Genomic DNA, 20,311 nt, shown 5'->3' with positions numbered 1-20,311 from the left:
GGTTTAAAGCAATGTTGAGATAACGTTGTTCACTTTCCAACCACAATTTTTGACAGAGTGAATATAAAACTTCACTCCCACGGAGAGGGGCTGGTTAGCCTTTGGGAGATGCCATCTCTCTATTTTAGTATTTTCAAAAAGATGTCTTTAACAGAATCCTACCCAGACTTGGATACTTAAAAAAAAATATTTTTATTGATTTCAGAGAGGAAGGGAGAGGGAAAGAGAGATAGAAACATCAATGATGAGAGAGAATCATTGATCGGCCGACTCCTGTACACCCCTCACTGGGGATCGAGGCCACAGCCTGGGCATGTGCCCTTGACCGGAATCGAACCCAGGACCCTTCAGTCCGCAGGCCAACCCTCTATCCACTGAGCCAAACCCGCTAGGGCTTGGATACTTCTGATGTATCAATGATTGAAAGACATTTAGGTCTGAAGTTTGGAAAGAGGGAACACCGTAGCCACCCCAAGCCTCTCAAGACCTCATTGTCATGACACTCTCAAAATGACTTACATCTAAATGCTTCTGATTTATCTCATAAATGATTTGCAGGTGTCGAGGAAGCAGCTTCTCCACCAGCTCTACAGGCCAGCGCTCCAGAGCTTCTGGGAGCACGGTGTGGTTGGTGTACGCGAAGGTCTTCCGGGTGATCTCCCATGCCTGCGGGAAAGGGAGGGCTTAGCGGCTTTCCTCGGTAAGGAAGGCTGCCCTGCCTGTCACACCCCATCACAGAGCAAACATTTCCTCAATCCCCGCCCATTTACAACAGGGCAATTCCTCTGCTTGTACACAGTTACACATTCTTGATTCCACTAGGTTCCTGAATGGTCCAGAGAGTGGGAATATGTTTTTGGGGTACCAAAGGGCAGCTAGTTCTAAAATGGACTGATAAAACATAAGACAGCATGTTAATAAATCTTCTCTACTATTCTACTGTGTCTATTTATTTTTAAAAACACTGATTTTTAAAAAAATATATATTTTTATTGATTTCAGAGAGGGAGAGAGAGATAGAAACATCAATGATGAGAGAGAATCATCAATCAACTGTCTCCTGCACACCCCCTACTGGGGATCGAGCTGCAACCCAGGCATGTGCCCTTGACTGGAATCAAACCCGGTACCCTTCAGTCTGCAGGCCAACGCTCCATCTACTGAGCCAAACCAGCTAGGGCTGTCTTTATTTATTCTTCAAACAACATTTGAAGAATAAAAACTTAAGTAATATTGTGAGACGGTGTAAAGTATGTTTAAAATACTGACTTCCAAAGCAATGGGACACTTTCAATGAGCTGTATCCTGGGGTTAGAGAGCTTAATTTAAAACCCTTTAGACACAAAAATGGTAAGTTCCATTAGGAATGTACTTGTTCATTTCTTAGTCTAACTCCCTGTGAAGTAGTAAAGATGGAGAAATGTCAGCACCAGAGTGAAGTTTACCTCTAATTGGTGACGTCAGCAATAGTAACTTATTTTTAAAAAATCACAGAAGGAGCTTTTCCCCAAATCCCCCAACCACAGATATTTTGGTTATTGAAGGAAAAAGAAGCCAAACTATCCAGACCTTGGACCAGGGCAATTTTTCAATATCCACAAAAATCCTCATCAGCTCAGGGATGGCGAGTGCAGGGTGAGTGTCATTCAGCTGGATTGCAACCTGTGGGGAGGAAGACATCAATGTGAAGGTGACGGATGGCCCAGGTCTGGCTTCCCTGACCTCATCCCTGCTGGGCAAAGGCCAAATGAAATGCCAACCTTCCCTGGAATGCTTTAGCACGCATTATCTACTCAACTGTTTTAGCACTGAAACAGAGGAGTAAATCTGATAGGAAGTCCTCGTCCCCTCAGTTGTCCCCCCTGGGTTCACGGACTGAATTCTTGCCTGGTCTGGAAAGGCATCAAATGCAGTTCTGGCACCGTCCTCAGAGCCAAACTTGGAGGCTTTGAAGCGTCGGATGACATCTTGCAAGGTAGCAGCCACCACAAAGTACTCCTGCTTCAATCTGAGCTCCTTCCCTTCAAAAAACTTCAAGCCAAAGAGATGAGTGAGTGGCTCACAGTGTTAGGTGTGGCCAAAACTTGATTGGTGTCTCTGCCCAGAGAACTTTAAGGCTAAAGCCCATTGGACATTGGGTGGAAGATGGCTGGTGGGACACCAAGCACAAGCACTTCCTGAAACTCCATTGAAATGCCAGTAAGAGGATGTCTAAAAGGCTGCTGATAAAGAATGAAGGGAATGGGAGAGGACTACAGCAACAACTTTTTAGAAGCTGAAAACGGGTGAGTGGTAACTGAGCCAGTAGACCTAGGAAGGCTGAATTCTGACTGAGTATCAGAAAAGAGCCAAAGAGCAACTCAATTTACACACCAAAGCCCCCAAAGGCATAGGAAACAATAGCACTGGGTCTCCTTAGGAAGTAAGAGTGAAAATAGGTAAAAGGTTAGTTGAGAGCCTGTCTAAGAAGCAGTAGCCTCAGACCTCATCCCAGTTCCCTCAGCTGAGCAGTTTCATCCCTCAACTGAAGCAGAAGCTATTGGTGTTTCTGTACAGATGGTCAAAGAGGGTCTCTGGACAGGGGGGCAGCAGGCATAGGTGAAGGCGGGGTACCACCCCCTACTGAAAATGCAAAGAAGGGGGTCAAAGGAAAGTTTATGTACTGAATGTTGAGACTCTCAGTCTTCTCCTCTCAACCAAATTTCAATGTTAGTTCTACCAGGAAAGAGTCTTCTCTAGGGAATCTGACGAGCCAAGGGGGAGTACAGACACTGACAGGAGGTGCTCCCCAGGAAATGGCCCCACCAGATGACAACAGAGTGGAGCCCAAATAGACAAACCCCACACAAGTGTACAGAGCTACCCCAAAGCGTGTGGGTACCCTTCCCTTAAACTTTAATGGGCAGCTAAGAATCATTAGATATCTAAGAAAACTTTGTAAAAGAATGATAGAGGTTAAAATAAACAAGCAAAAGCCAACTCAGAGGACACAGAGATTAGAAAAAAGAATATTATAAGAATACTATCAATATCCTCAGATTAGAAAAGATAGTGTATTCAAGAAATAAGATTAATATGCTTCAAGAAAATATCTAGAGGTAAAAAGATTACTTGGAACTTAAAAAATGATAGTCAAAATAAAAAACAATAAAAGGATCGGAAGAGAGTTGTGATCACCCAGAAAATTGAGCAAGAAGACAAAGAAATGATAAATAGAAGAAAAAAGGTAAGGAAACTAAAGAACTAGTTGAGGATGTACAATAGTTCCAGACCATTTCTTAGAGAACTGCAGTGCTCCATGGGTGAAAATAGACTCACACCAAGCAACCCTCCCCAGATCTAGTACAGGTGGAAGTAGGTGGTTGAGGAAAGGAGAGGTTGAGAGAAGGCGGAGAAGGGTGAGTTTATATATACATATACAGTATATGGAAACTACAAGCTTCAAAGGGGGAAAAAAAGCATGATTCAAACAAAAGATCAAGAACCAGTATTGCATCAACTGTCATTTCAAAATTAAAGAAAAAGAAAAAAGAATCAGAATTGCACTGTACTTCCCAGCAATACCTAAAACTAGAAGACAGCATCAACAAAAAATTTGAGTGTTCTACATCCAGGCAAACTGTCAATGTGAGGGCAGGAGAAGACACTCTCCGATATGCAAGGTCTCAAAAAATTTGACCTTACACCCATCCTTTCCCAGGAAGCCGTTGGAGCCTGTGTACTCCTAAAACAAGGTAGAAACAAACAAAGAAAAAGAAAGACATGAACACAAATGACCCCGGAAACTCAATGAGCACAAGATGCCTCAGAATAACAGGGAAAGAAGACCCTGAGATGACAGGGGAGCCGTCAACCAGACGAGATCCAGAGGAGGCTTTTCAAAAAGACCGGGTTAACAGAATACCTCCTGTGTCTGAATGTATCCAGAGGCATTTCTACAACTGAGGGACAGTGAAGGGTAAATTAAGGATAAGTACTCAGAAACCCAAGCAAACAAACAATGACTATTAACTCAAAGAAAAACAAAAACATTTTAAGGAAAGAAAAAATAATCATTATATGATGACACACATAGGCATAGACAGATCAGCATCCTGAAGCCTTAGCATGGTCATTATAATTTAAACACTGATTAAGGAACCAGTGACAATTACTATGTAATTATGTAGAGAGAACGGGGTAGGAGATGTGTGTGTGGGGTGAGGTGGGAGTGTATGGAAGGGAGTGAGCTATATTCTTATGTTCAGTTTCATAATTGTGAAATGGGCAAACCAAGAAGGAACAACAGCTTGTTATTAGAAATATGGAGGTAAGAATCCAGGAAAGTAATTAGAAGCAAGGGATGTAGTTGCGTCTGGGAAGTGGGAAATGGGAGACTATGTTTTTATATAAGCCTCACAGAATGTTTTTCTATTTAAACTATGTGCATGTATAATTTTGACAAAAATTTAAAAACCAAATTAAAAATTAAAAGTTATTAATAGGAAACTGGATTAATATCACCAATAAGAATTTTTAGGTGGAATTTGGAATTAAAAAAAATTTTAGTACTCTTTTATATTGCTAACATTTTATTTTCTAATGGCATGTATAAAGCCATCCAAAATGAATTTAAGCCTTCCTTGAGTTAGCGAATTTTTAATATCCTAGAAATAAAATGATTAAACATAATCGCTGACCTCAAGAAGTTCAAGTGGGGAAAAAGAGAGATGTGTAAACAATGCTTTAAATCAAATGTGATGGTTAAAAAATTAATGTTATATTTCATTATATACACAGTACTTTGGGAACCTGGATACTCAGGTAATTTTTTTATCTGAGCCCAGAAAGATGAGTTGGATTTGTCAGATGAGCACAGAGGGCCAGAGTAATCATTGCAGGCAGAGGCAGCCTGGGAAAGGCATTCAGGTGAGAAGAACAGGCAGAGCAAACTGTCCTGCACATCTGAGACCTCATTGCTGGGGCAGGATCATGGAGAACTCACGGCCGTATTAATGAAGATCTTAGAGAGCATATCTAAGATTCTGTACTTCTCTTAGGTGATCAGAAGCCTTTAGAGATCTTTAAGCAAGTAAAAAATATCTAACCTGTTGCAGAGGGGAGACAGATTCTTGGGAAGAATCTTGTCTGGACTAGGGTATTGGCCAAGTTGGGGAGAAGGAATGAGTTTGTTCTTGTAATTACAGTACAAAAATGATTTATTACTTGTACTTAAAACAAGCATAACCTGGAGCATACCTTTTACTCAATGAATTTAGTCAACTTTGCACCTCATACTTAGTAAATGCTATCAATTGCTGTAGATGATCATTTCTAAGTAAAGTTAAGTTTGGTCCTTACTGACGACAGGAGGATGAAGTTCAGGTCCCTTCCAGTGAACCAATCAGGATAACCCCAGGCTTGGAAGGAGTCTTACTTTAATTGACGGTGAACTAGAACAACCTTTTGCTTTTGGGTTGGAGATTTCTCTGGAATGTACAGAAGTCACAATGTTTTTTCCAAAGGAAAATAAATAACACACACCATTAAGTTCCTGAAAATGCTGCAGCAAACTTAATCCTCCTTAGAGACTATGGTTTAACACCAAGTGGACATCTGGCCTTAAGGATCATTTATGTCCGGGTCCCCAAATAGTTGTTTTGTGCCATTACTGTTGAGCAGAGTACTAATTTGGTTGCTTCTGAGATTATTATTTTTAAAATAAAAATCATTACAGCTTCAAGAAAATGACTTTACCCATGTAGAAGTTAGAGCTAAGTATATTTAAACCAAATAAGAATCCACAGCAGTCATCTAAGATCCAGTTCCAAGTGTTTGCTTGCTTGTTTGTTTTTTTAGCTAAGCTGTTCTTAATGTAAAATTAGCAAAAAGTTTAAAGAGATGAATAAATTGCATAAACAAGTGTTTGCTCCTGGGTCAGCTCCGAGGTCCATGACCCCACTTCACTGGGGTCAGAGGGCTGGGAGAGCCCCAACATTAGGGGAAGAGGCCAGGCAGGAAACCTCCGGGGACTCTGATGTGGTTGAAATTTCTGTTTGGAAAGCAAGCAGTGCTTTAACTAATCTTTTATATCCAGGTCTGTTTTGAAATACATGTACAGAACTTCCAATCAGTCATGGGGTCACTGATCAAGGGCAAAATACCAATTCTGGCTTCACACATTGCACACATATGTTTTCCTTATTGGGATGGGAAGGGAAGTCTAGACAATTCAGATGGAGATCATTTTGCATTGAAGACGTAAAATCAATATTAAAGCCCTTTATGAGGGCTACTGAACAGGTGCTTCCAAAATAAGCTGCTTCTGTTTCCACCAAGAAAGCAAGCTGGATCACTCACATTATCATTGGGATAGAGGACCCGGGAGATGTTCTCGGCCAGATTTCGGTCCAGCACGGCCTGAATGTAGTCTCCAACGTTAACTGAGTGGAACAATAGTAAAAATGAATAAATAGACAAGCCAGCCTCTATTATCAAAGGCCCTTGATCTCACCTGATGTTTGCTGTGTATCATGTGGGATTTCTAAAATTCCTAAAAATCCTAAAGGATTTCAATAAACCTTTATGCTGTGATCCATATGAGAGTCTAAGAAGGCCAGACTTTAAAAATCTCCCCCATACCTGCTCCTCCACAGGGCTGCTTAGTCACTGAAAAAATTCAGATCAGAAACTCAAGGCTTTCTCTCTCAAGCTCAATTTGGTTCTAACTGGCAATCATCGAAAAGAAACCTCCGTGTCCTAGACCCCAAGATCCTTGCTTTGTGCCATCTTCCTAGAGCAGAGTACTAACTTGCTTCTTAGATAAAAAAAGATTAAGCACACACACAAAGGAACGGAGCCCACGCTGTACTCACAGTCTTGGAGGTTAAAGTTGTTGGGCGCCCGAGCAGACCAGAGGCGCATGGTGTTGACGGTGTTATTCATATACCCAGGCACTGGGGTGTCATACGGCAGGGCCAGGACCACCTGTGGGATTAAACCAAAGTAGTTGCTCTCTGCTTCCCAACTGTGATGACGTAGATTGAACAATGGGCTGGGAGATGGCAACTGGAATTCTGTTTCTGGCTCTATCATTAACTCAAATTATGTGAGGCCTAAACCAAGACAAGGGTCCTTGGGCTGGGCCAGGGGTGGGGACAGTACTAGGGGCCATTGTGGATCCTCCTCCCATCGGAACAATCTGGAAGGCTGGAACCATCCAAATCCATGGCCCTCGTTGTCATTTCCATGTTGACATCTCTTGGTGTCCCTTGCCTTGATCTGAGTACAGATCTTTTATGTTTCAGATCAAGCCACTGCTCTAAGAATAATAAATTATGAAGTGTAAACAGAGCGACAAATGTGACTCTGTACCCATTAAAAAACAGTAATCAGGGTAAGTTTAGTGCAGGTTATTCAATGACCTGATTTCAAATGTGGTAAAAATCAATGAAATAGAAGATTTATGAAGACAGGTTACATCAGATGCTTAAAATGTTATGCTAGGTTTTTCCAAGTTGCACGAAGAAGTTATTTTAGTGATCTGACAAAGCAGCTGCTAATTAGCTGAGATGGGTCTAAGAAGTAAGCTTTGGAAAATCTAGCTCAATCTTTGTGACAGTCATTGCAATAGAGAAGGACAGGGAGATGAACTGTGTTTCATGTGAATTTAAAATTTATTGGGAAAAGATTCCTTTCTATTCCCTGCCTTATCAGAGTCAAGCTCTAAGGGAGAGGAATGACAGATTAATTGAATGGGAGGATGCTATAGATCATTTAGCACAATCCACCTGTTTGACTTGAGGAGAATGAGGCTGAGAGAGAAGTGACTTGTCCAAGGTCACAGTCAGTGGTAGGGTTGAAATGCAAACACAAATCTCTTTAATTGAGCCTGATGAATTATGCATGAATGAAGCATGACAGCCTATATCAATCAATCATACATATTCAGTCACACTTTCATGAACGCCATGACCTCGAATTAATAAGTCCCTCTTCTCTGAGTATCTTTCACTAGGCAATAAAGGTCTCTGGTGACCTTTAAAGCAAGCTGTGATCAATCAGGAAAAGTTGTTTACAGAGTGGGGTGAGTCTGGGTTCAAACACGACTTGTCTTTCTGACCCTTGAGGCATAATTGAGGCAGCTGGGGAAGCACATGGCTCAGATGTCCCTTGAGAGAACTTCAGGCAGAGCTGTCACCCCTGAGCTCCAACGCAGGCCGTGCTTTCTCTGGGATGCTACCATCGTGGCGAACGAGAGCTGGGACTCCTCTCACGAGCAATCCTGAACCTCAGGCCCCATCAGCCTGGCCACCTGCTCAGGGCTGCACTGCTGTCTGAGGGTCTTCCTGAAACCCCCTCTTTTCCCCCCTTTTATTCTTCTAAGGTGTCACACGTCCTTCTGCTCCTCCTCCTCTTTACCTCTCACAGGCATTTCCCCAATATATCCAGTACACTTCTAATTCTCTCTGGGTCTGCTTCCCAGGGGACCTGAACTGACACAAGAGTGAACTGCTCAGCTCATTGGCAGCTGCGCACAGCATGCACACTCCGTGTCTGCCTCATGCTCTCTGACCCTTCCAGCTCCAAATCGGGGCTGACCAGTGATGGCTTGCATAAATGCACAAAGTTCTGCACTGCGTGGGTCACTCACCTTTTATCAAATCTGCCCCATCACCGTGCCTTTGTGGGCACAAAAAACCCACCCTCCCTAATTAAATTTCTGGATGTATTATGAAAATGTCTAGAGTTGCTTTGTAAATACGAGGTAGCTCAACAGCGGGGCCTGCAGTGCAAACAGGTGATTCCAGGTTTGATTATGTAAAACTGCACATAATTAAATAGATCAGAAGTTTAATTCCAAATACATGTAGGAATTCTTTGGCTATATTAACAAGTTATTTGTTTGCAGCTCTCCGGATCATATTCGTAACCAATTGCAACTTAGCTTGTTGTCTGTTTAACCGAAATATAAAAAAGAGACTATCTTAAAAATCACAATATTAGTTTATTCCCTGTATCATTGGGAAGCTACCTATTTTTAGCTTCTAATCTGTTATTTCATAGGCTGAATAAATTCATGTTTAGGTAGGAAAACCCTTTTTGAAAAGTATTATTTTTCTGAACTATGTCTAGCTCTACATGAATTAGCAGAATAGACCATCAGTTTAAAAAGTCAGCTGCAACATGGGTCTAGGTGCTTCTGAGACAAAATGAAGCCTTTATTGATGGAGAATAATCCACAACCAACAATATTAATATTACAATACTGAATTTCACTCCCAATTTTGATATATAAAAACAACATTTACTTGATCTTTACCATTTTTCTTTAAGCTTTTAAAGAATGATCAGTGATACATTTTTCCAGCCTGAGGCCATATGTATTAAATATCTCCAATGATTGGACAGTCCAGTGGTTAATAAAGGCTATTTATCAGGAAGTATGAAGAAGCAAGGTAAAACCCACCACTGGGGGGCTAAAAACTGAGCTGTTCAGTCACAGGGTAACACTCAAATCCAGTGGCCATGAAGTAAGCGCACTTGGTTGACACCAGCATTTTTCTCTAGGAGTGACTTGGCACAAAATAACCGAGGATATTTTGCAATATTTTTGACTTTGCAAGGCATAGGAACTTAGGCAATTCTTCGAATTATTGCTTCAGTTTGAAAATATTTACCCCTGAGAAGTTGTAAGTAAATAAGGTACATGTATGGTGGGGTGAAGAAGGACATGGAAATGTACTCCATCTTGGTATCAACCACTTTATATAAAACTGGAGAGCTAAATATACTGGGATTACAGAATTGATTAGCCTCTGGTAAAGCTGATTGCAAAATGACCTGGAGAATCACTTGACCTTGAGGAAGTCACTTATCTCTTGGCCTCAGCTCCCTTGTCACCAAAATGAGTGGGTTGCACTAAGAGGAGCCACACATTTATTTATAAGAATACACTCTATTACTCAATGCACAACTTACTATACTTAATGTCATACACATGTTATACTCCATGCTACATATTCCCTGTGCTGTCCTACACAAAACACTAAAGGTGAGGACACTGCCTACCTGGGTGTCGATCCACTTGATCCCCGAGTTGCTGTGCTCTACTCTCCCGTAGAAGTGCACAGGCAGCATGAACTCAGGGCGGGCCTTCTCCCAGGGGTTTCCATGCCGGAGCCAGTCGTCTGCCTCTTCTACCTGCAAGAAAGATATGGCTTAGAATGTATTTTTTAGGAGATGGGGACCTAGCCGTTTCCATTAGATCAAATTAAAAACATCTTTAACTGAATCAACTTGAGAGTATTGTTTTGGAAAGAAGAGTGTTGGTTCTCCTGTCAATCTTGATTCATGTCTTACAGCCTAAATCAACAACAACAATATTTGCTGATACTGCTCTAAATGTGTCATAGATATAACTGCACTTAATCTTCATAGCATCCCTATAGGAGGAAACTATGATTCCTTTTTTTAAAGATGAGAAAATTGTAACTTGCTCAAAGTTGTACAGATCGTACATGGTATACCTAAACTTTGACCTTAGGTCTGTGTGTTCTAGAGCCTGTGTCTTAACATTGGTGAATACAGTTGTCTTGCTTGAGTGAAAGAGAAAGGCCCTCCAGGGATGCTCACAGTGGGATACCGCAACCTGATGGGTCCTAAATGATGGTTTCAGTCAAGATTCTTGTGCCTACAGTGCACAGACTCAGTTAAGAAATGCTACCAATAGAAAGCTCCCTTAAGAAAGCTGATTTCAGTATAGCACAGAACTTACATTTTGTTGTCTTTGTTTAATTTAATCCTTATATAATTTTGATCTAATAATGATTATTCGTTATGCTTATTTTGAAAATAACATATACTTAGAGGTAAGGAATTAATTTTATTGGCAATTTCAATTTTTTACAATCTATTTATGTTACCTGTAACAAAATATTTTCTATAATTTGTATTTAGGGTATAATAAACATCAAATGAATTTTGGTTTGCAATAAACAAACAAAAACATCAAGAACAACAATAACCATACTTGGGGGAATGTATTTTTACTGTAAAGATATTTGTGAAATGTTTAAAATATTGCATATATTTTTAATATATATATATTTTTTATGGATTTTAGAGAAGAAGGGAGAGGGAGAGAGAGATAGAAACATCAATGATGAGAGAGAATCATTGATCAGCTGCCTCCTGCATACCCCACACTGGGGATCAAGCCTACAACTCAAGCATGTGCCCTGACCCGAACTGTGACCTCCTAGTTCATAGGTTGACGTTCAACCACTGAGCCACGCCGGCCAGGCTTGCATATATTTTTAAAAAATGGAATTGTGTTCTGACAAGAAGGGGGTGAGAGTAAGGTACTTTTTTTTTTTTTTTTTTTAGTACAAAGTACCCTTGTGAATGAGGTTAGAACATGGTGATTTACTCAGCTTTAGTTTAAGATGATATTGTTTATGAATTAGGACACATTATGGTTGGGTGCTTCATGATCACCTAAATATGAGTTCAATGCCTGCCTCTGGCACAACGTGAAGGGAGAAGCAAACACAGCGACTGTTTTTTGAGATATGAAACAAAATATTAATGTCAACAGCCAGATAAGCAAAAACACATTCATTTATTCAAACAAGAAAGCCAGTAAGCCACCCATGAATATTAACTACCAGCATAATGAAGAATGAAAAGGGACTCAGAGAAACAACATCCTTAGGTAGAGGGTCTGGGAGTGAGACAGCGGCTGGAGGCAGGAGGATGTTTCAGATGCAGGAGGAAGCCCAGGGAAGGCTGGAGCTGGATTTGAGCTAATGGGCCAGTGGCATCTTGTTAAAATGCAGGTTCTCAGTCAATCTGAGGTAGAGTCTGAAATTCTGCATTTTTAACAATTCCCCAGGGGCTGTGTGGTACAGGAGCTAGATGGTGATACAAAGTCAGTAACTATAAATCAGAATTTAGATGTCCACTATACCAGTAATAAAGGGATTGAACCATTAAATTAAAATTTAACAAGAAAACAACTGAATTTTATCAGCTGATAATGTGTAATAACTAGAACTCTAAGACAAATACATGAGGATATCCAGAAAGGATCAAAACATCCTAACTTACAAAACACCCTAGGTAGGCAGGGGCAGGTTTGGGGTTTTCAAACATGGGGCAACGTGCACACTGCTTCTTGTAACAGGGAAGGACTGAACTGGAAGGCCCGTTTGCCTCATTTCTGCATTCCAGACAGCTGTAAAACACACCTGAAGGTCTGATATGAAACAGGAAGAAGATGAGGCAAGAACAAGTTCTCCTTTTAAAAATCAAATGCCTACAGGGGTCCTCAAACTTTTTAAACAGGGGGCCAGTTCACTGTCCCTCAGACCGTTGGAGGACCGGACTATAGTTAAAAAAAAAAAACTATGAACAAATTCCTATGCGCACTGCGGGCCAGGACAAGTCGGCTGCTAAGCAGGACAGGCAGCAGCACCCGGCGGGCCGGAAAAATGTCCTCGGCGGGCCGCATGTGGCCTGCGGGCCGTAGTTTGAGGACCCCTGGCCTAGAAGAACTGACAGTACATCTTCTGTTGAGAAATGCAGCAGGAACACAATGTCCCGTCCTCAAGCAGCTGGAATGCTTCCAGAAGGGAAGATGGGCTCTCAGTGTCCCACCAGCATCCTGAGGACGTCAGAGGTTGCCCTCACTCTCTGTGACAAGGGGCTAGTCCGCTGGCTACTCTTTTTTTTTTTTTAATTTCTTTATTGATTAAGGTATTACATATGTGTCCTTATCCCCCCATTGCTCCCCCCCCCTAAACCATAAACTGATGAACAAAAACAGATCCAGAGAAGAGAAGCATCGATCAGACCACTGGCTATTCTTAATGCCACCCAATGCTGGTCTTGTTTTTCCCTGCCAAATAATGGCCGGTTTTAATCTCACTGGGTTAATGAGTTCTGTAGGAGAACAGACCTGAAGCTTGCTGTTCTTTATTTTTAGTCTCCTTCTGCTTCAGTAAGGAATCAATGGACAATGCCCTCAATTTTACAAAGCTTGTTTTTAAGGTAAATTGAAAAAAAAACACACAGGTATTTCATAACCACAAACTGGTCTGAGCAGATCAGAGGAGAAAGAAAGAACTGCCCTCCCTTCCCTCCCCCCCACCCCCCGACCACCACACACACACATGCTGCCCTCACTAAATCCACAGAAGCTGCTGGATGGTGATAAACCTCTTCTCTACCTTGCTTCCCCCACCCCCAATGAATCAACGAAGTGGCCTGTAAATTTAGATTTCCATGTAGCCAGTGCTCCCTGAATGCACTAACATGCTGAGCCATTTGAAGATGGGAGAAAAGCTTTCATTCACATCCAAGTGGGCTGTGGGACCTGGACATCCCAGATGAAAGAGCTGAGACAAAGCCCGAATGGCTCCGTGGAGTAAGGAGCAATGTGCCCGTCCGGGTGGGGCGGCAGCCTGGACTTGGCACCTCCCTAGAGGAATTACTCAATGCAATCCGTGTTCCAGCCAGTGTGGAAGCAGAGGTCAGCTCAGGGGGTGTTGTGGAGCGAATGCGAGTGAAGACCACTGGAGTCCAGACCAAATTAAAATTTAGGGAGCCTTTATTGCTGGCCAGCGACTGCCCTCTTTCCTGGGGGAAGTCAGAGAGCAGCCCCGACCCTTTGTGCAAGACCACTTTTAAGCACATTAACCACATCCTGTGTTTGCAGAGTAAGTAACCCAAGACAAAACAGTTTTTCCCAAATAATGTCAGGGCCATGCTATTGACGACCATGTTATTCATAGGGTCATCCTATTCTTCAGAAAGCTGACAGTGTTCTATCTTGCAAGGCTATTTTGTGAGGTGCAAGGGGAAAAGGGCCATGAGACCATATCTCAAGGCCTGGCCTGGTGTCAGCACTGACAACCCTATCTGGGGCATGGTCCACGGCCTCTCTGGAGTGCTCAAAAATTCCCACTCTCCAACAGAAGGAAGAGGGAGGAGAGGGAGAGAGAGATAGAAACATCAATGATGAGGGAGAATAATTGATCGGCTGCTTCCTGCACACCCTTACTGGGGATGGAGCCCACAACCCGGGCATGTGCCCTGACCAAGGATCGAACCGTGACCTCCTGGTTCATTGGTCCACGGTCAACCACTGAGGCATGCTGGCCAGGCAACAAACTATGCTTTTTGATAGTACAAATAATTGAAAAACCTTTCCGGGAATGCCAAGAATTCAACAATGGTAACTAAAACATTGCCAGGTAATGGAATTTTTGCATGACTAATGATTGCAGGCTTGGCACAGGTTCCAAGAGAGAGAAGGGTTCAGCAGACACTGTTTGGTTCAACTCCAAGACACCTACTGTGAGTGCCTTTCTACTCAGAACTTTGCTGTGTGACTGTTAAACTTATTGTGAGTCTGTTGTAATAATCTTTCCCCTCTTCCTCCCGGAGGCCAATTATTTTCCTAGAGGACTATTATTGATCCCCATTAGAGTTGAAGGTAAGTCAAGAATTTTAGCAATAAAATTATTTCCCTTATGGGGGTTCAAAATGAGCACATCATTACTGCAAATCTTCCTGGAAAGAGACTTCAAAAATTAAAAGTCCATCAACCTTTAAAAATGTTCCCAGCTTGCATAATGTTCTGTCTTCTCTGTATATGCCATTGTAAGAGCAAGGATGTATCTGGTGTAAGTGGGGGTGTGACCATACCCTGAAATGGCATGCTTTCCTGGAAGATACTTTTTGTTTTTTTATGGAAATGGTTTCTTTGTGGTATGATGTATCTCATTTGCTCTCTAAAATCCCAGCCCGGTAAATGGATGCGGCAAATGAAATTATGTGTGCTTCTGACTCGATTTCAAGTCATAATAAAAGAAGTGGTGATGGCTCATGAGGCCAGCTTTGGAGACTAGCAGAAGCCATTTGGTCTCTCTTTTTTTCTTTAATAATACTGGACAGCATATAATTCCTGGGTCTGATAGGAGAGATAAGTACTTCCTTGGTATTATAGGAGAGAAAGGGAAGGTATCTTGGATAAAGACCATTTAAAAAGGTAATAGGTGTGATTAATGGTGACCTTTCATAAACTTCTGGGGAAATAGCACTGAAAAAGATTTTTGTTTTTGAGATTGAGTTGCTAAGTTTCTTTTAAATATGTTACAGGAGAATAGTTAAAAGATAAGAAATGAAATCCTTAAGCATTCTGGGCTATAATGAGTACCATACAGGATACTTTCAAAGAGGATAGATGCAATGTATTGGTTGAGTTGTGTCAAAACGTTAGTCATACTGGAAATGCCGGCTTAGTTAGCGAAGCTTCTCACCATGTAACTCTAGATTATTGTACTGGGAAAGGGAACCGATTATATTGTTTTTATAGCTTTTTATGACTCTAAAATACACACTTCTTATGGACTATGAGACATGCAGAAGTGTAAATAGAAGGCAGTAAAAGTCACCTGTAATCCTATCTCCCAGAGATAATTACTATTGAAGCTTTAACATATATTTTTCTAGCTCTTTATCTTTCTGGCTGCCTTTGGATAGTTGAGTTCATACCATCCACATGATTCCATATCTCCTTTTTTCAACTAACATAAATAATTTCCCATTTCATTAAAATTAATAAAAATATATTAATGGCTACACTATTTTATCATATAATAGCACAATTTATTAAATAATCATCCTTTTCTTATAAAAAGTTAACATTTTATTGAATGCCTATTTGTGTGCTGGACATTTTACATATTTTCATAATGATTATGTGAAGCTGGTATCTCGGTATTGCAGATGAAAAAATTGAGGCTCAGAGAAGTTGGGTAACCTAACCGAGGCAACAGACCTTGTAATGGTAATGAGTTGCAATTAGGCCTCACATTAGAAATTAAATCTCAATTTAGGGCCCAAAAGCTTTTTCCTACACAATGCTGCCTCCTAATTTATTTAGTAGATGAAGATACACTAGTTGGTAGCAAAATTTGAAAGCATATCTTTTAATATGGTCCCAGTATTCTCCTTCTGAGACTTTTCCCTTGGCGCATTCTCTCCTCATACCAAATCTTTTAGGTCCTTCCTTCATCCGCCCAGAGAGTGTCCAAATACTGAGAGAAGGGAAAGAGGATGGTGGCAGGGAACACTAAGCTTACTATCCTTCCTCGCTCCCGGGATCAGCACCATCTTAGGTCCCTACCTACATCCAACCCCTGAGCACACTGCCCTCAGACTAACTCTTGGAAGCAGGGGAGGGGCTTAAAGAACTCAGGCTTTTTGAAAAACAAATCCAGTATCTTGTCAGTGGTGTATGTATGTGGGACAAAGGTAGGGAGACAGAAAGCCTAAATCACATTTAGCATCAGGGAAAACTGTCCACAATAGGGCTCATTGTAGACTCAAAGAGTTCCCAAAGATCTGAGAAATGAATTCCTAAGAATCTGGTTTGGTTATATAAAAGTAAACTAGAGGGCAAGAAAAATGGCGGCGGAATAGACAGACGTGTTCCGAGCCTTGTCCCGGAGCAGAAAGAAAGAACAGCTGAGGGCCGCACTAGGAGTGTTTGTTGGCAAGTTGGGGGACAGCTGAACTCCAGAAGAAGGTGGGAGACTGCTAGACGGGGTTCCCCTGACCTGGCAGCTCCCACTGCGGCTGGGTCCCCTCCCGGAGCTGCGGGCTTGGACCCGGAGTCCCCGCCATCTGGAACCGGAAAGTGGAGCTTATCGGAAGCCTGAGAATCCACAACTGCGGCACCCACGGAACAGCTGCGAGCCCCAGAACAACGCTCCCCAATTGGCGCAAACACACGTGTTCAGAGGAGCTCTACACTCCACCACGGAAAGGTCAGATTTCGCCTGGGATAAGGTGAGGTCTCTGGTCCCAGCGCGAGAGAGGAACGCGCGTTTTGCGGGAGCTGGAGGACCAGGGAAGTCTGTGCCTAAAAAAATCCGTGACTGTTGGGGCTGGCATGATCTGTGAATGTGGAAGGGGGTCCTCAGAGCTGCTAATAGAAGGGCTCTCTAAAAAGCAACCCATTTTGATCTGAAGTGCAGGGACACCCTAAGAATTTCAGGGGTGTGCTAGACTTACGCGCAGCCACGGAGTGCGCACACTTGGGCTTTTTCCTCTTGAAATTCTTGTTTCTGATTACTAAGCCCAATACATAGGATCACCCAGTTGGGGACACCCTGGGAGACTGCAGGGGAAAGTTGTTTTTCTGGAACCTGGGGATTGGAGTGGGGAGTGACCATCGGAGAGCCAGCTCTGAGGCAGCTCACTCCCACAAACCGGTAGTGAGTGCCACAGGGAAAGAAGGCTCTAACACTCCCTAGAGAGGCCATAGATAAACCTGGAAGTCAATCCAGAAACACTGCCACCCAGGGGCTGAATCACAAATTGACTCTTGTGTAATCAAAAATAAAGGAATACGAATTAAGACACACCGCCTGCTTAAAATCAGGACTGGCTTACATCACTGAAGAGCAGTGGAATGCAGGGAACTGCAATACTGTCCGGACTGAGAAACAGGTGTGCCAAACAGAACAACAGAGGAAGTGAATGACCTTCACTACTCCACATTTTATTTTTATTTTTTTATTTTCATTTTTTGCATCTTTTACTCAAGAAACTAATTTTTTTCTTTTTTCCTCACTTGATTTTACCTTTTTAATTATTACATTTTTATTTTCAATCCGTATTATTACTACTGCTATTTTATCTTTTTTTTTTTTTAAGTGTCATTTTATTTTCTCTTCATTTTGTTTTGGGATTAATGTTCTTCATTCTATTTTTATTTTTCCTTTAGCATCATTTTACTCTATCTCAACTCTACCTTTATGCCATCACTCTCTTCCTCACTTTTCCCTTTTCGGTGTCCTGTTTATCTTACCCCTTTCCTGCTTTAGATTTTCCCTATTCTTTCTGTTTACCCCCTGTTAAAATTTCACCCTACTTATATATCTAATCTCCAATCCCCTGCTCCAAGTCCATACACACCTCTCTCTTCGCTGTCTTAACTATCCAAAAATTGTTTTTCTCTCTGTCCTTTTGTTGTTGTTTGGTTGAATGTAGATTATATCGAATTTTTATGCTTTTTTGTGAGATTGTTTTGCTTATTCTTCTTTTGTTTATTTTTTTGTTTGTTTAGTGCTTCTGTTTTCCCTTGCCTCACTCAATATTAGTTGGTGTTGTAGTTTGTATTAATCCCCAGGCACTTGTTGCTGGCATTTGCTGGGATAAGTGATTGTTCTATTGGAGTTTTATCCCCAATATATATAGTCTGTTTCCCTTTCTCTCTTAGTCTCTTTCTTGTCTCTCTTACTTTTTTTTTCTTCTTTTTTTCCCTTTTCCCAATTTCATTTTGACACCCCTTTTTTTTCCTTCTTTCTTTCTTTTTCCTCTTCTTCTTTCTCTCCTATCCCCCAATTTGCCTTTCTCTGGTGGTCACCTTTATTGGAGGTTATTAACATCGTGAATACATTTCTGTTCAGTGCCTTGTGTGTTGTACCTGGTAGTGCTGTATTTTGTGCCTTTAAATCAACGCAGGAGAGAGAGAACTACATAACCAGACACCCAGAGAAGAGAGACCATGGGGAGACAAAGACACAGCCCGCATATGAAAGAAAAGCAGGCATCACCAGAAAAGGAAGTAAACGAAATGGAGGCAAGCAACCTTCCAGAAAAAGAATTCAGAGAAATGGTCATAAGGTGGCTGAAAAGAATGGAAGACAAATTCGACAATATGAGCAAGAACCAAGAGGAAATGAAGAAGAACCAAGAAGAAATGAAAAATGACATCGCTGCTGTAAAGAACTCAATAGAAAGCATCAAGAGTAGACTAGAAGAAGCAGAGGACCGCATCAGTGAGCTAGAAGACAAGATGGGAAAAAATACCCAAGAAGAGCAACTTCTAGAAAAAAAAATTAAAAGGCAGGAGGAGAGCCTAAGGGAACTTTGGGACAACACGAAACAAAACAACATCCGCATAATAGGGGTTCCAGAAGGAAAGGAAGCTGAGCAAGGAATAGAAAACCTCTTTGAAGAAATAATGACAGAAAATTTCCCTGATATAGAGAAGAAAAAACCCACACAAATCCAAGAAGCTCACAGAGTCCCAAGCAAAATGAACCCCAAAAGACTGACACCAAGGCACATTATAATTAAATTGGCAAACACCAACGACAAAGTAAGAATCTTAAAAGCGGCAAGAGAGAGACAGAAAGTTACATACAAAGGAACCCCCATCAGACTAGCAACTGATTTCTCAACAGAAACTCATCAGGCCAGAAGGGAATGGAATGAAATATACAAAGTCATGCAAAGGAAGGGTCTGAATCCAAGAATACTGTACCCAGCAAGGCTATCAATCAAAATTGAAGGTGAAATCAGGAGCTTCACAGACAAAAAAGGACTAAGGGAATTTATTACCACCAAACCAGCAATGCAAGAAATGCTAAAGGGTCTGCTGTAAAAAAAAAAAAAAAGAAATAGGAAGCGAAGAAGGAACACAGGTGTAAAGAATAGGAATGGCGACAAATAAGTACCTATCAATAATAACTTTAAATGTAAATGGATTAAATGCCCCAATCAAAAGACATAGGGTAATGGATTGGATAAGAAAACATGACCCATATATCTGCTGTCTACAAGAAACCCACCTCAGAAAAAAAGACGCACACAGACTGAGGGTGAAGGGATGGAAAAAGGTTTTTCAGGCAAATGGAACTGAAAAAAAAAAGCTGGGGTAGCAATACTTATATCTGACAAATTAGATCTCAAACTGAAGGACATAACAAGAGATAAGGAAGGCCACTTCATAATACTAAAGGGAGCAATCCAACAAGAAGAAATAACTCTGGTAAACATATATGCACCCAATACAGGAGCACCCAAATACATAAAAAAACTCCTGGAGGATATCAAGGGAGAGATTGACAGCAATACAATCATAGTAGGAGATTTTAATACCCCACTATCACCATTGGACAAATCCTCTAAACAAAAAATCAGCAAAGAAACATCAATCCTAAATGACTCACTAGACCAGATGGAATTAATTGACATCTTCAGAACATTTCACCCCAAAGCCACAGAATATACATTCTTCTCAAGTGCACATGGGTCATTTTCAAAGATAGACCATATGTTGGGACATAGGCAAAGTCTCTTCAAATTCAAGAAGATAGAAATCATATCAAGCATCTTCTCAGACCACAGTGGCATAAAACTGGAAATCAACTACAATAAAAACAACCCAAAGAAATCAAACACATGGAGGCTAAACAGCATGCTATTAAACCATGACTGGGTTACCAGAGAGATCAAAGAAGAAATAAAA

The 20,311-nt window shown here is 41.4% G+C and overlaps 1 protein-coding gene across 1 annotated transcript in view; it reads right to left on the bottom strand.

Moving 5' to 3' along the window:
- The window catches only part of PYGL (glycogen phosphorylase L), a 47,326-nt gene that overhangs the window by 9,064 nt on the left and 17,951 nt on the right, over positions 1-20,311 (bottom strand). Inside the window, exons 5-10 of the mRNA XM_080639992.1 lie at positions 10,051-10,182; positions 6,855-6,966; positions 6,340-6,422; positions 1,888-2,031; positions 1,570-1,662; positions 520-666 (exon numbers count right to left, since the gene is read on the bottom strand). Of these exons, the coding sequence (XP_080496118.1) occupies positions 520-666; positions 1,570-1,662; positions 1,888-2,031; positions 6,340-6,422; positions 6,855-6,966; positions 10,051-10,182 (711 nt within the window). The remainder of the gene's footprint in view (positions 1-519; positions 667-1,569; positions 1,663-1,887; positions 2,032-6,339; positions 6,423-6,854; positions 6,967-10,050; positions 10,183-20,311) is intronic.

Source organism: Plecotus auritus (genome assembly GCF_963455305.1).
Source record: "Plecotus auritus genome assembly, chromosome: 1".
Classification (NCBI taxonomy): Eukaryota; Metazoa; Chordata; class Mammalia; order Chiroptera; family Vespertilionidae; genus Plecotus; species Plecotus auritus.
This window is presented reverse-complemented; position numbering and strand designations above follow the sequence as displayed.